The sequence below is a fragment of the Anolis sagrei genome, chromosome 1 (genome assembly GCF_037176765.1).
Source record: "Anolis sagrei isolate rAnoSag1 chromosome 1, rAnoSag1.mat, whole genome shotgun sequence".
Classification (NCBI taxonomy): domain Eukaryota; kingdom Metazoa; phylum Chordata; class Lepidosauria; order Squamata; family Dactyloidae; genus Anolis; species Anolis sagrei.
The window spans coordinates 235,526,231-235,542,755 of NC_090021.1; the positions used below are offsets into that span (position 1 = coordinate 235,526,231).

The 16,525-nt window shown below is 40.8% G+C and overlaps 1 protein-coding gene across 1 annotated transcript; it reads left to right on the forward strand.

Moving 5' to 3' along the window:
* Positions 1–876: 876 nt before the first annotated feature.
* On the forward strand, positions 877–15,181 carry LOC132763212 (membrane-spanning 4-domains subfamily A member 8-like). Its single transcript, XM_067466102.1, has 5 exons — positions 877–984; positions 2,234–2,359; positions 4,167–4,284; positions 12,466–12,626; positions 13,907–15,181. Exons 1-5 carry the CDS (start codon positions 877–879, stop codon positions 14,015–14,017), a joined length of 624 nt encoding a protein of 207 aa, XP_067322203.1. The 3' UTR covers positions 14,018–15,181.
* Positions 15,182–16,525: the final 1,344 nt, after the last annotated feature.

Sequence of the window (16,525 nt, forward strand, 5' to 3'; positions counted from 1 at the left end):
TCTAGAAACTTTGTTTTTGTGGCTGCCATAAACTACGCTGAATTGGTTGAAACTCTAGGAGATATTCATTGAAAAACTGCAGCAAAATGTCCCGCAAAAAAAAGTTTTTGCAGTTTAATAAACTTTTTCCATGTTTTTGTGATAGAAACAATTAATTAATGACATTTATAACCTGGGAACAAAAATTGTGTTACATAGTGTAATTTGATCCAAAGGTCTGCATTGAATGGCTTTTAACAAATAACAGGATTGAATTGAAAGAATAATAGTAATGCCTTGAATAAATACCAGGAATTACATTTGAACACAAGCAGAGCTCCCTTCAGTTCATACTGGAGAGGCAGAAGCTCTCCAAAGAGAAAAATAGATATTGAAAAATGCAGTTCAAATTAGATAGCAGTGACTCTATGGATAAAATCCCATGGATTAGTCTTTCGGGTTAAAATAGGCCTGGCTTCTGGCTCATTTCTAAAACAATTCAGAATGTTGACTATGGGTGTGTCTACACTGTAGAATCAATCCAGTTTAGTGTGGCACCAGCACTCTTTGGCACAGAAAGTTGAAGATCTTGTGAAACTGGTAATTACAGCAATGCAGAATTAATGGAAGACTTCCTGATCCTCAATGTAGCTGCCTATTGCTGATGCTTTATATATATGTGTGTGTGTGTGTGTGTGTTTATCTCACATGATTCATATTTGTTGTCAGTGCTATCCATTGGTGTCTTTCTTTGATGAGCTTGCAGATACTTTAACAGTGATTCATTCCAGGCATTCTCTGAAAATGGCTAGTGGAACAGTAGTCTTTCTTGCCTCAAATGGTGCCAACCAAGATGGCCAGGGGATTCCTGGTGTTGCAGTTACACAGCCACCGGGAATGATACAATATGTAGGCCAGCAGTTCGGAAGCCTGAGCAGGCCACTTCAGCAGAACCTCCAAGTGGGCCCAATGGAGAAATTTCTCAACGTTGCCAAGACTCTGGGGGTAAGTATGTTGAATGACTGTTCATGGTGAAGTACATTGTCCATAGTGGTTTCGCTGCCAGAATGAAGTCATCACCATAAGCCCATGGTCCAAGTTGGTATGTAAAGGCTCAGAGTTCAACTCCCCTGGCTAATGGAATGACCAGAGGACAAACAGATAGGTGTACTGAGATTTTTCGTGAATTTTTGATAACCAAAATAATGAAATCTGGTGGTCCAAAACACTCTCTATCCCAGGAGGACTTTGAGAATTCTTCTCATCTATGACCAACAGTAAAAGTATACTTGCAAAAGTGACTGGGACTATAGCTCAGTTTTGTTTGTTTATTTGCTATCCATAAACATAATAATAATAATAATAATAATAATAATAATAATAATGCTTTTATTGGTTAAAACTTTTTTGATAGATTCATATATATATACTCATGTATAAGTCTATACATTTTAGCCAAAAAATCAACCCAGAAAGCCTGGGTTGACCAATCCACCCTTCATATAAATACTGTACCTTATCTCTTATCTGTCCCAGGAGAACCTAAAACAGTGTTTCTCAACCTGTGGGTCCCCAGTTTAGGTCTTTTTTAGTTTCCAAATGGTAGAAACCAACTCAAACCAGTTTAGGATTTCTGGGAGTTGAAGGCCAAAAAATCTGGGTTGAGAACCAATGGCCTAAAACAAGCGCTGGCTTCACTGTGGTGCCACTTCTGGTATTTTTGAATTTATAGGTTGGGAAATTACTTTTAACATCAGAATATCTACTTCTATGTAGGAAGCAGAGGTCCCTTTCTTCTTGTACAGAAGTAGGCATTCAGATCTCACATTTTCTATGTCCAGAGAGGCTGAAAGCCTGGCCCTTCTGGAGTTTCAAACTCTTAAATGTTCTTTCTCAAACTCATGTCAGCTGCTAGTGTAGATCCTGAAAAGGAAGACACGGGAACAATAGCAGTAATTTACAAAAAAAATTGACTGGCAAAGATCTCCATGGTATTATGTAGCTCTATTACATAAGTGTTTAAATTAACCCTTTGTTAATTGAATGTGGTTTGTTCACAGTTATTGAATAATGACATTTTAACAGGTAGGTGGGTAGAAGTTATGGATAAATTTCTGTTTCAGTATCATATTAATGTAAGAGAACAGATCAGGCCTACATTGTGGATCTCCTTGCATTTTCAACAGCCTTTTTCAGATTTTCTAAATCTTTGAAATTAAGATTTTTTTCATTTTTGTTCACTTTCTTCCCCCAGGCCATCCAGATCATCATTGGATTGATACACATTGGCTTAGGTGGTGTTTTAGCTGCTGTTTGGGGTCAAGCACACTTCATTTCTATTGCTGTTATTGGAGGTTATGTGTTCTGGGGTTCACTCTTTGTAAGTAATATATTACATTACTGGGAAAAGTGTAATCATAGTTTTAAGGTTCCAGGTCAGCATTCAAATTCCAGATTAGATGTTATTTTCCATGTACACATTTCCACAGAGGGTGAGTGACTTGTGTTCAGTGTGAAATATCTCCTTCCCCTCTTCCATATACTTATCCACTTTAATGTATGAGTCCATCTTCTAAGCCAGTGATTCCCAACCTATGGTCTGTGGACCACCAGTGATCCCCAAGAACTAAAATATGGGCCGTAGCCTCACCATTACTACACCGTTGCAACAAGACCAGCTGATCTTGCGAAAACCTCCCAGAGTGCCGAGGCAACAGAGATGTCTCGGGGGGGGGGGGGCTGACTACCCACAAAAGGTGCGACAACAAGCCTCTTGACTGCTGCTTGTCCTCCTCCCCCCTCCCCCTAAGCGGAGCTGTTCTATGTGGCACATAGAAGTGGGGACACCTTGGTGTCTTCATTATTAGGCCTGTTCCTGGGTTGGGTTGTTGTAGCCTTTTCAGGCTATATGACCATGTTCTAGAAGCATTCTCTCCTGACATTTTGCCTGCACCTGTGGCAGACATCCTCAGAGGTTGTGAGGTCTGTTGGAAACTAAGAAAATTGGGTTTATATATATATATATATCTGTGGAATGTTCAAGGTGTGGGAAAGAACTCTTGTCTGTTGGAGGTAGGTGTGAATGTTTCAACTGGCCACCTTGATTAGCATTTGATGGGCTGACATTTTTAGGTGTGGCTTGTTACTGCCTGGGGGAATCATTTGTTGAGAGGTGATTAGCTGTCCCTGACTGTTTCTTGTCTGGAGTTACTCTGTGTTTGAGTGTTGTTCTTTATATGTTATAATTTTTTTAATCCTGGTAACCAGATTTTTTTTTTCATTTTCATGGCTTCTTCCTTTCTGTTGAAATTGTCCACATGCTTGTGGATTTCAATGGCTTCTCTGTGTAGCCCAATATGGTAGCTGTTAGAGTGGTCCAGCATTTCTGTGTTCTCAAATAATATGCTGTGTCCAGGTTGGTTCATCAGGTGCTCTGCTATGGATGACTTCTCTGGTTGAAGTAGTCTGCAGTGCCTTTCATGTTCCTTGATTCGTGTTTGGGCAATGCTGCGTTTGGTGGTCCCTATGTAGACTTGTCCACAGCTACATGGTATACAGTAGACTCCTGCAGAGGTGAGAGGATCCCTCTTGACCTTTGTGAACACAGCATTTGTTGTATTTTCTTAGTGAGTCTGTAGATAGTTTGTAGGTTGTGTTTCCTTATCAGTTTCCCTATGCCGTCAGTGGTTCTCTTGATGTATGACAAGAACACTTTTCCTCTGAGTAGATCTTTATCTTTACTCTCATGGCTTGTTCTTGGTCTTGCAGCTCTTCTGATGTCTGAGGTGGAGCATCCATTGGCCTGTAAAGCCCGGTTTAGGTGGTTCAATTCATCTTGGAGGAAGTGGGGTTCACAGATTCTTTTTGCACAGTCTGCCAAGGCTTTAATGGTGCTTCTTTTTTTTTTTTACTTGGGTGATGGTTGGAGTTGTTATGTAGGTATCCATCTCTGTGTGTAGGTTTCTGTAAACTGTGTGACTTAATTGTTGATCTGGTTTGTGGATGACTAGGACATCTAAAAAAGTCAGTTTTCCTTCATTTTCTTTTTCCATGGTGAATTGGATGTTTGGGTGGATGCTGTTAAGGTGGTCCAGAAACTTGTTTAGTTCTTCTCCATGGCTCCAAATGGTGACGGTGTCATCCACATATCTGAACCATACAGTGGGCTTTTTTGTTGCTGTTTTCAGGGCTTGTTTTTCAAAGTGTTCCATGTAGAAATTTACTATGACTGGGATGAGAGGGCTCTCCATAGCTACTCCATCTTTCTGTTCATAGAATTCATTGTCCCACTGAAAGTAGCTGATGGTGAGGCAATGGTGAAACAGAGCTGTGATATCTTCTGGGAAAAGGTCTTCTGGGAACTTCTGGTTGATTAGTGCAATAGTGTCTTCTACCAGTACCTTAGTAAATAGAGACACCACATTGAAGCTGATCAGTTTGTTGTTGGTATTGAGCTTGAGGTTGCTGATTTTTTTTCTATGAAGGGGCTGAGTTCTTGATGTAGTGCATAGTGAGCCCAACATGGGTTTGTAACTGCGCAGCCAAAAATTTTGCCAAATCGTTTGCGGGGGATTCAATGCAACTCTCGATGGGTCTGAGTGGGGTGGAGTCCTTATGGATTTTTGGGAGTCCATAAAGCCTAGGTAAGAGGGCTTCCGATTCGCCTAGTTGTTGACATATGTCAAAGTTGATCGAGGAGTTCTTGATCAGAGTGTTAGTTTTTCTGGTTATTTTGGAGGTTGGATCTTGTTTTAGTGTTTTGTATATTGTGGGATCCAGGAGTTGTCTGATCTTTGTATTATTTCCATGATTACTGTGGCATTCCCTTTGTCTACAGGAAGAAAGATGATATCTGGATTTGAGTTGAGGTCTCTGTTGGCTTGGCTTTCTTTCCTTGTAACATTTCTGGGGAAGTGTTGCCTTTCTCAGGATTTTTTCTGTTTCTCCTTTTACTTCTTCCGCTTCTTCCTTGGGGAGATGGTAAATTGCTGATTCGACATTGGCAATGATGTTTTATACTGAGATCCTGGTGGTGGTCACAGCAAACTTGCCTCCTTTTGCTAGTATGGATACTTGGCCTTCAGAGAATTGTCTGTCTGTCAGATTGATGATGGTCCGCAACGTATCCAGTTCTGGTTTCAGCTGTTGCTTTTGGAGTTTGTGGAATTTTTGTTTTTGTCTATTGGTGTGGAGAGCCATGTCTTTCTCCATTTTTCTATAGGTGAGGTTGTCTATTTTGCCCTAGTCCTGGGAATTCATCTTCTGGCTGATGTTGATATGGAGTTGCAACAGTTCCTTGTCTGTGTTTGCAAGTTCTTTGTGGATGATGTGATTTCTCTCTCATAAGAGGTTGCATTCCAAGTGGTCATAGATACGGTGAGCCTGTGGTGTTTTGAAAGCCCTTTTGGCTGCCAGAAATTGTGGGATAATATCTGTGTCTCTGCAGCGTAGAAAGAAAGTCAGAGGGCACAGTATTATTATTATTTATTATTATTATTAAACTTTATTTGTACCCCGCTAGCATCTCCCGAAGGACTCGATGCGGCTTACAAAGGCCAAGGCCTCGACACACAGCATAGCAATACAATATAACAATACAATATAACAATATAACAATACAAAACCTAAGCAAATTAAACAATTAAGCAAAATAAACACAGGCAATAAACAATACACTAAAACACAATACAACTGGACAGTAGATGTTCTTTCCTGGTCTTTAGATTCAATTTGGTTATTTGGGGTGCTGATTCATAAAATTGTATTGGATAGACCACATCAGCTATAGATTGTTAAATATTTATTTATTTACAACATTTCTACCCTGCCTTTCTAAACATGGGCAACTATTTGATGCCTTAAAACAATGTACAATGTACCATATGGTTTTATGTGGGAGAGCAGATGGCAACTACTGGATGACATATGTTCTGTTTCAGAAACTTGAGCTGATGTGTTCTATCCAATGCAATTTTCCAAATCTGTACCCCAAATAACCAAATCGAATCTAAAGTTGACCAAAATTTGATTTGTAACCCTTTCGGTACTAATGTTGGAGAGTGGGCCCTGGTCAAGAAAAGGTTGGGAACCACTGTTCTAAGCATATCTGTTCCCCTCCAGACTTTCCCAAGGAACAAAAGCTACACCTTTAGTATTTGCCATTGCTCTTTTCAGTAGTATAATGCTTTTGTTTAAAGATACCTAGGCCCCATTTAAACTGATAATATGCAGTTTCAAACTGCATTATATGTTCAGTACAGATGGGGCCAACAACTCAGAAGCTCAGAGATCCCTCTGCAGTTACAGGACTAGTTTGCTTGATCTAATTTCTTGAATCGAGCACCAATATGAGAAACAGAAAGAGAGAAATCCAAGGAAGTCAGAAAGCAAAACTCATTAAAGACCACCACTTCCACCTTTCTGTGTCCTCCATGCATACCCAGTCCTTACTGGACCTTTAATTTACTTTTCCTTGACTTTTGCTACTAAATATTTTGGCGGACCTCTTTAAACTTTGAACTTCACCCATTTTTTAAACTCCTATTTGGTGTGTAAATCATGCTGTTTTAGCTCTGTAACACACCTTGGAGTACTGAGGGGAAAAATAACAGAAATAACACTTTTCTTCCTTTAAGGATGACATTAATTAACTTTCAAGGGTGATGTTAAATAAAGTCCAAAGAATTTCTGTAAAAGGAAAGTGGACCACATCTAATGCTTATTATTATTATTTTCTTCATTTGGACAGTTCATTATCTCTGGATCCCTATCAATAGCAGCTGAGAAACAAGCAACTCCTGGACTGGTAAGGAAGGCTAGTAACAGATCATATATTGTGTCCCTTTAATTGTTCTTCCCCAATGTAGGAGCCATTGCCTCATAGCGCATGTCTGCAGCCATAGCTAGAGAATCTAAGGCAGGTATGGGCAAACTAAGGGTTGGGGGCCAGTTGCAGCCCCCTGGATGCTTACCTCAGCCCATCCTTATTTTCCCTGTCCTCTTGACAGAAGGACATGGCAGTCCGTCTTGCCCTTATGCCAAAAAGGTGGGGGAGCAAGGCACGTAGCAGCTGAGAGCCCTCTGGAGTGCTCTCAGCCACCATGTGTCTTGCCCTCCTCTTGGCATAAGGACGGTGCAAGTGGTCCCATACTTATGCCAGGAGGATGGCTCGAGGAAGACACATAGTGGCTAAAAGCCCTTCAGAGCACTCTCAGCTGCCATCTGTCTTGCACTCCTCCCAGCATAATGGCAAAAGGACAACCCAAGGATTGGGGGAAGATGATCGGAGGGCAAGGTTGAGGCAGTCACCATGTGTCCCACCTTCCTTCCATCATAAGGATGGGACGAGCAGTTGTCCTCCTTATGCTGGGAGGACAACCTCTCCTTCTCCTCCTCCATCTCTCATGCAAGGAAGGCACCTCCAGCCCCCCTCCTCTTCCTCTTTTGTTCTTCTTACTAGCCTCTAGAGTAAGAGGCATGAAGGAGGAATAGGAGGGTGGCTGGGAGGCACCTTCTTTACATGAGAGACAGAGGAGGAGGAGGAGGAGAAGGTGCCCAGCCAGGCAGCAAGCAGCATCAACAACCCAAGGTGGCAGCTCCAAGAGCTGAGGAGGAGAATGCCTTGGCCGCTACACCCTCTCCAAGGAATTTTAAGGAGGCTTCCCACTTCCAGATAAGGAAGAGTGATGACTTTCTGGAAGAAAAGATTAAATAAGGGTTTACGTTTTGTTTGCTGGGGGATTTTGTGAGCATATTTTGTGAGCATAGATTAAACTATGCTCACAAAAAGCAGGCAAGGAAACAGTACCCACTCCCACTTTCTTTTGTTTCAAGCTAATTTTCATTCCGGGGGGGAGGGTCCTGTTTTGTGCTCCAGCTTGAAACAAAAGGGATGAAAGAACATATGAAACAGGAGAAACTGATACTGCACACACCTCTACTGGGTACAGGGAGCAGATGACTCCCCTGTTGCAGCAGCTCCACTGGCTGCCAGTCTGTTTCCAGGTACAATTCAACGTGCTGGTTATGACCTTTAAAGTCCTAGATGATTCAGCTCCAGGCTATTTGGCCGACCGCATCTCCTTGTATGAATCTGCCCGATCTTCAGGAGAAGCTCTTCTCTCGGTCCCACCTCTATCTCAAGCATGATTGGTGGGAATGAGAGCAGGCCTTTTTGGTGGCTGCCCGTCGACTCTTGAATTCCCTTCTTTCCAGGGAAGGCAGAATGGCCACCTCTGTGTTGTCCTTCTAAAACCTTTTTATTCAGGCAGGCTTTTAAAGATGAAGGTATTTAAGATTTAGTCAGGGATGCTGTGGTTTCTAACTTTGAATATGTTTTGATGGATCTTTAACTGTGATTTTTTTGTGCTGTTTGTGTTTAATTCTGTTTTAATGTTTGCATATTTGTATATTTTAAATTGTATACTAATACTTTTATGTTAAGCCACTTTAAGTACCCTTTGGGGAAAGAAAAGCAGGGAATAATAATAATAATAATAATAATAATAATAATAATAATAATAAGAAGAAGAAGAAGAAGAAGGTGGTTCTGGCATAAACCAGTGCAGGTGGTCCCAGTGGTCATTGGCACACTGGGTGCCGTGCCAAAAGACCTCAGCCAGCATTTGGAAACAATAAACATTGACAAAATCACAATCTGTCAACTGCAAAAGGCCACCTTACTTGGATCTGTGCGCATCATTCAAAAATACATCACACAGTCCTAGACACTTGGGAAGTGTTCGACTTGTGATTTTGTGATACGAAATCCAGCATATAGATCTCATTTGCTGTGACATAACTGTGTTTTTCTGTCAACAAGAAGAAGAAGAAGAAGAAGCAGCAGCCGCCGCCGCCTAGGAAAATACCTTATAGCTACAAATAAGAGGGTGTTATGTGTAAATAACAACAAAAATGGAAAATATGTGGGGATGGTACTGAGTATGATAATTAGGGGTCAATGACAGGAAGAAGCATGTTACCTAAAGCCAAGGCAAGTAGATACCTATATGAATGATGGAGGTGAAGGGAACTACTTTAATTAGGCTGGTGACAGAAGGCAAACCGTCTCCGTAGGTGAAGAAAAAATCTCTTTATTTCCAAGTGTGGCCACACTGGGACAAACAGCCAAGACAAGTCAGTGTCTTCAAAGAAGGCTGTCTGTGCCATTTGAACCTTTCAGTCCCCTCTTATACATTGTTTGTTTGTTTTTTAAATCCTCAAAAACTGCTCAATCCAAGGAGACAATAAATTCTTTACAACTACTTTCTTTTCCTGAAACAAATTTTTTTTTTGATGCACTTATTAACCGCCATTCTCAGCCCTTACGGGCGACTCATGGCGGTGTACAGTACACATAAAAAGACAGTTACAAAGGCCAGTATCAACAACATATAACTATACGACAAATACAAACTACATAAAAATCCGCTTCGTCTCTTAGTAGAGTCATAGCCAGTCTCATCTTCCTTATACCATTCCAGTTCTCATTACCGTAATGTTGTTGCTTAGCACTTAATTAAATGCCCTCTCGAACAGCCAGGTCTTAAGGCTTTTTCGAAAGGACATGAGGGAGGGCGCCTGTCTGATGTGTGCCGGGAGAGTGTTCCACAGCCGGGGGGCCACCACCGAGAAGGCCCTCTCCCTCGTCCCCGCCAGCCGTGCCTGTGACGCAGGCGGGATCGAGAGAAGGGCCTCCCCAGACGATCTCAAGGTCCTCGTGGGCTCGTAGGCCAAGATGCGGTCCGAAAGGTATTTTGGGCCGGAACCGTTTAGGGCTTTGTAGGCCAAGACCAGCACCTTGAATTGGGTCCGGTAGCAAATCGGCAGCCAGTGGAGCTGGGACAACAAGGGCGTTGTGTGCTCCCTGCTACCCGCTCCAGTTAGTAACATGGCTGCCGCACGCTGGACCAGCTGAAGCTTCCGGGCCGTCTTCAAGGGCAGCCCCACGTAGAGAGCGTTGCAGTAATCCAAATAATAAATCCAAATAATTTATTTCAGTGTCTGTCTCTTTCAGGTGAAAACCAGTGTGGGAATGAACATTTTAAGTGCTATAATGGCACTAACCGGCAGCATTTTACTGATCGTAGATCTGCTTTTGCTTACTCTCTCTTCTTGTACATACGACCGTGACCGTGAATATGAATGTTACATGGGAAGAGTAAGTGAGCATGTGAAACATAAATCCTTTTCCCCCTGCTAATGTCACAGATGAAAAGAAAAGTCCCAGCTTTTCTCTTTGGGTGCATTTACTCTGTAGAATTAATGTAGTTTGACATAACTTTAATTGCCATAGTTTAATGCTGTGAAATCTTGGGAATTGTAGTTTGATGAGGCACCAGCACTTTTTGACTTTGTCTCATTCTTATGCTTAGATGAAGAAATAAGGTGCTCCCTTGAAGGGATGAGAAAAGGAAAAGAATTTTAAAAGGGCTGTAAAAATGCTTCTGGCAGCTTCTGGTTCTGCATGAACTGAATGTCTTTCTGCTGAATGTTCCTGTTGAGCAGGACTGGGAATTGTGCTGTCCTTCAGATGTTGTTGGATTGCAGGTCCCAGCATCCTCTTATCAGCATGTAAAACAGTGAGGGATACTAGAAGTTGCCCTTCAACTATGTTTGAGGAGCATGGTTCCCATTCTTGCTACGTACTTTTGGAAGAGGACTGGAAAAGGCGAGAGTCAACACCATGCAATTAATTCAATCATCTGTTGAAGTTGCTTCATTGCAGTTTTCTGCCTTTGGAAGACTAAAATGGTAAATATGCACAAAACAGTATATTCAACTACATCAGCCTGAAATAATGTACCAAAATATTGAAAAGCTGCAAAATAACATTACATTACTATACTTCAATTAACATTCTATTTCTACATTTGCAAAAGGGCAAGCCAGCCCCAGACTCTCTCAGAAGCACCAGTATTTCAGTCAAAGTATCACTAAATTAGTTTCACCCATTTAAAAAAAGAAGTGGGGAAACTCTTTTTTTCTGTTGTTACAGACAAGATAGTTTCTGTAGGTTTAGGTACATTTTTAAGTGCAACTCATACATACACACACACAGAGAGAGAGAGAGAGAGAGAGGATTTGGATTGCATTGGGAAGGGTTAACGCCCTTGTGGTGTTTGTTTTGCTGTCTGTACCCCTCTTCAAAAGATTTCATCTCACATTCTGTCCCTGTGAGAATTGGATTTTGAACTATTTGGCTTGCTGTGGGCACAAGGATTGGTGAGAAAGCTTCAGTGGAGACACCTTTTTTCCCATGATAACTCTTTCGGGAGTGGATTTCCCTTCTGAGGGTTAGATTTCCCTCACTTCCCTCACTTTCCCTCACCCCCGTTCTTATCTATGAGTTGTTTGTAAGTCAGATGTTTGTAACTAGGGGACTGCTGGAATTCTACATCTGAATTTCAATTTCATTGCATTTTATATACAAAGACGCAACATTGTAGCTTCCTGCCTGCTTCAAGAAGACCTTTTCAGGCAAATGTTTTCTGTTATTGTTCAATTATATGATTCTTTGGGATGCATCTGTACTGTAGAATTAATGCACTCTGGCAGTACTTTAACTGCCATGGCTCAATGCTACGGATTTATGGGAGTTGTAGTTTTAAAGATCTTTAGCCTTCTCTTCCAAAGACTGCTCACCAAACTATAATTCCCAGGACTCCAGAGCAATGACTCTTTGCCATTTAAATGATATTAAACTCCGTTAATTCTACAGTGTAGATACACCTTTAGAGTGTGTTCCATGCTTCTTAAGCCACACCTTTGAAACAGGGTGCACATGCATAAGTAGATGTGTACTTTCCATCAACATGTTTGCATCTTTCCCTGCTGAGGCAATCATCCTCCTTCAGTTGCACATCAGGTTGCACATTTAGTTACTCATTCACTTCTGCATCCCGTTTCACCTTTCTTTGAGCATTCAATTAGGTTTTTTTGGCTTGAGCATTTAGTTGTGTAATGTTGCTGTGCATATCCATCTTCTTCCCCTCCTGAGGTTGACTATAATGCTCCTTTGGTTGCACATCCAGTTTCATATTCAGTTATGCATTCCATTGTGCATCTATCTGCATATTAATTTGTGCACTTGGACATGTAATTTGACAATTGAACAAGAAATTTATGCAGCACAAGCTGTGCCTTAATGCATTATTCCACACACAAAGATTTGCGCTACCCAGTCCTGATGTTGGATCTTAGCCTTAAAATTTCATTGCCTCCCAAACAAGTTATGTGTGAGTATGTTATGCTTGATGATTTTTCAAAACACAGATCCCATAGGTTTTTTTATAATTTTCTGTTTGGAGGGGAAAGTATGTATGTGTCAGTCAAATGATTTAAAACTGTCACTGCTATGTGTCTCATCTCTTCCTAAAATAGATTTATTTTGAAAAAAACAACAACCAACAACTTGATATTTTAACCACATTGCAAGTAATTTCTACATCACTTTGTCATGTCTTAGTTCAACTGAATGGGAGTGAGGGGTACATAGCATTGTTTTCTTAATATGGTCTCCATTCCACTTGCAGTCTTTCGGCACTGGGTCCTCTGCCGTGCTCCTTTTATTCTCTTTCCTGGAGTTTTGCATCACTATTTCGACAGCACATTTTGGATGCCAGGCAACTTGCTGCCATAGTGATCAGGTAAGCCTTTGGTAGTAGGTTTGGAGACTGAAAAGATATTACTGAAATGCTTGGTGGGTTGCTTCGTATCTCCTCCTTCTTTAGAAGCAGAAGGCTGCAGGAAAGTAACATGCTTTTTCTCTTGGGCTGCTTGGGTTGCATTTAGTCATGTTCTCAAAGGCCGGGCTTTAGCACAGCTGGTAAATCACTAGCAATGATAAGATCTACCAACCGAAAGGTTGCCAGTTCGAAGCCCCGGGTCAGCGTGAGCTTCCCGACTGTCAGCCCAGCTTATTGTTTACCTAAGCAGTTCGAAAACAGCTTGAGCTGTAAGTTGAGAAATTAGGTACCACTAAAAACAAGCGGGGGAGGTATTTTATGGCACCATAAATAAAAAGATCAGAAAATGTCCAGTGACCAAAAGGAAGAAGAAAATCCTGATGGCTTTTTGTCATAGAGGATGGAGTGATAGCACCCCCCATGGGTGGATTTGAGCACAACCTCCAAGGTGCCAAAATCCTCCTTTCTGTTCTGTCTGTCTCTGTCCTGTCTATCCAAAACACCATTGAATGTTTACCGTGTATGTGTACTATGAACCACCCTGAGTCCCCTGGGGGAGATAGGGCAGAATATAAATAAAGTATTATTATTAATATATTTATTTAGAGATATAAAAGTGGGAAAAGGATAATATAGCTAAACACATATGATGTGGATTATGGGGCATGGGAGAAAAATGCCTCCAAATCTTTCAGTTTTGATTAGATGATTCAGAGACTAAGTTTATTTGTTTGTTTATTTATTTATTGCACTTCTACACCACTTTTCTCACCTTTAGGGGACTCAAAGCGGTTTGCAACACCATAAATGGCAAAATTCAATGCCTCACATATGTATAGAAATAAATCACATGTCTAAGATAACATATAACTGTGGGTTAAAACCATTAAAACTACAAAACATCAGACATAGACATAAAATATTTTGCAATTTCATTATTAAATGCCTTTGGAAAAATAACTTGGGTGACAAGGAATTTTTTTTTCTTTATTCCGTAATGTACTTTCAGAATGACTCTAACACAACAGTTTTGGTATTAAGACACTCCCCTCCCCTCCTTAAATTTCTGGTGATTCAGCTACAATACAGAAAATACAGAAGGGGATAGTAAATTGAATGATGATGACTAGAGAGGTGTTATGGTACTCAGGACATTTCTGAAGATGACAAGAATGATGAAACTGACAATGCTGGCAGCAAGGACAGTTTTTCTTATAATGAATCATTATTTTGTGTTACAGCAGCCAGTGGTTTTTGTACCCTACACTGTCAGTGGAGGTGTGGTGGCTCCCAGTGACCGCTGCCCTCCTCCTCTTCCAGCCTATAATGCTGAAGACCCATTTCCCAAATGAGAATGAAGAACACAAAGGAAGCCAGCTATGTGAAAAAAACATGGATTCCCTTCTCCCTCCTTCATAGAATCATAGAGTTGGAAGAGTCCTTGTGGGCCATCCAGTCCAACCCCCTGCCAAGAAGTAGGAAAATTGCATTTAAATCACCCCTGACAGATGGCCATCCAGCCTCTGCTTAAAAGCCTCCAAAGAAGGAGCCTCCACCACATTCCGGGGCAGAGAGTTCCACTGCTGAACAGCTCTCTCTCACCGTTAGGAAGTTCTTCCTCTTGTTCAAGTGGAATCTGCTGCTTTGTGTCATTCCAAACCGTTTCCATTTCTGACCCCCAGTATGGATTTTGCTACTTTGGCTCTGATCTTTTGGGCTGTTCAGGTGGAATCTCTTCTCCTGTAGTTTGAAGCCATTGTCCCGCATTCTAGTCTCCAGGGCAGCAGAAAACAAACTTGCTCCCTCCTCCATATGACTTCTCCTCACATGTTTGTACATGGCCAACATGTTTGTGCATGGCCAACTCTCTATGTGGGGTTGCCTTTGAAGACGGTCCAGAAACTTCAACTAGACCAACGAACAGCAGCCAGGTTGTTAACAGGAGCGGCGCTCAGGGAGCATACAACCCCCTTGTTGCGCCAGCTCCACTTGCTGCCAGTTTGCTACCGGGCCCAGTTCAAAGTGCTGGCTTTGGCCTATAAAGCCCTAAACGGTTCTGGCCCAACTTACCTGTCCAAACGTATCTCCCCTTACGAACCACTGAGGACTTTAAGATCATCTGGAGATGATCTGCTCTCGGTCCCGCCTTCATCACAAGCACGTTTGGCGGGGACGAGAGACAGGGCCTTCTCAGTGGTGGCCCCTCGGCTATGGAATGCCCTCCCTAGGGAAATCGGATCTGCTCCCTTCCTCTTGACGTTTTGGAGGCAAGTTAAAATGTGGCTCTTCGAGCAAGCGTTTACAAATTCAAAGTAGCTAATATAGGAAATTGAATGACCTGACAATGGAATTGGACAATGCTTGAGAATAATGAGACGCTGATGATGTTGCTTTTATTGCTTTTGTTATGTTTTATACTGTTTAATATTTTTTATCTATTACGTTTTATGTATACTGATTTGTTGGAAACCGCCTTGAGTCGCCAATTGGCTGAGAAAGGCAGTATACAAATACAGTAAATAATAAATAAATAAATAAATAATATTAAGATTACACTGATCAATAACTGTTCATCTACAAACCATGCAATGTAACTGATTTTTCCAACAAAGATAGCTTTGATAACAAAAAGCATAAAATGGAATCCTCCTCTTTGATTTTACTGAATTACCTATTAAGTGGGAAATGGGAAATCATTTTGTTGCTGCTCATTTTACTTTAACATATATTCTTTGTAAATCTTTCTCATCTTGTTTCCATGTAAAACTGAAAATGATAAACTTGCATTTGAAAAGAAATAAACATATTTTAAAATTTTATTTTGTCTCAAAAATTTATTTATTTCTGTATACTTACATGATTTGCCAAACTGAGCCGATAAAGATATTTTTGTAGATCTTGCCATCAAAACTATTTGGTATTTATACCTGGGAGTGGCTTAACAAGAGCTGACTTCCCTATTTATAGGTCTGTCCTGGCAACCATTCTGGAAAGACTATGCGCTGTCTATTTCTCTCCAGCAAGAAAGTAAAAAATGCAACTCTAGCAGCAAATGAATATGCAATGTTATTATCAGGCGATCAAATGCAGTTTACAGTCAAATGAAAATCAATAGCAATCAATTAAACAATAAAACAAGAAATAAAGGCAGAATAATTTTAGTAAATCTTCAATACTTGATCTTCCCTCCATCTTCTTAAAGTTTTTAAATGAGATATCAAAACAAACATCAACATAGCAAGAAAAAGGAAAAACAAGGTCCAACATATTAACTCTGTCCATCCATTATTCTCAATTTTGCTAGGGGACAGTTCTGAGATGTGCTGCTATCATTGAAGATCTACATATATTAACTAGGAATGATTATTGAAATAAACATTAGTATATAGTGTCATTCCTATAATCAAGGCCATGTACTGTCTCTGAGTACCTTAGCAAGTAATTATCTCTTGAGATTACGTACAATTTACAATGTAACATATAAAGTATTATGATCTCAGTCATGTAGTTTCCACAGTCATAGACAAAATTAACAGTGGGAGCAATGTACTTTTCAAGTGGATGATTTGATATTCCGACTGCAGAAGATGGGTAATAAAACATTCATTGTTCACACTGGGATTATACCTTTTAGTTTGAAATTTAAATTGGCTAGCAAATTGGAGAAGAATTTAAAAAAAACACCCTAAATGAGATTAAGAGACAGATTAAGGCAGGAGTCCTCAAACTAAGGCCCGGGGGCCGGATGCGGCCCTCCAAGGTCATTTACCCGGCCCTTGCTCAGGGTCAACATAAGTCTGAAATGACTTGAAAACACAACAACAACAACAACAACAACAACAACAACCCTATCGCATCAG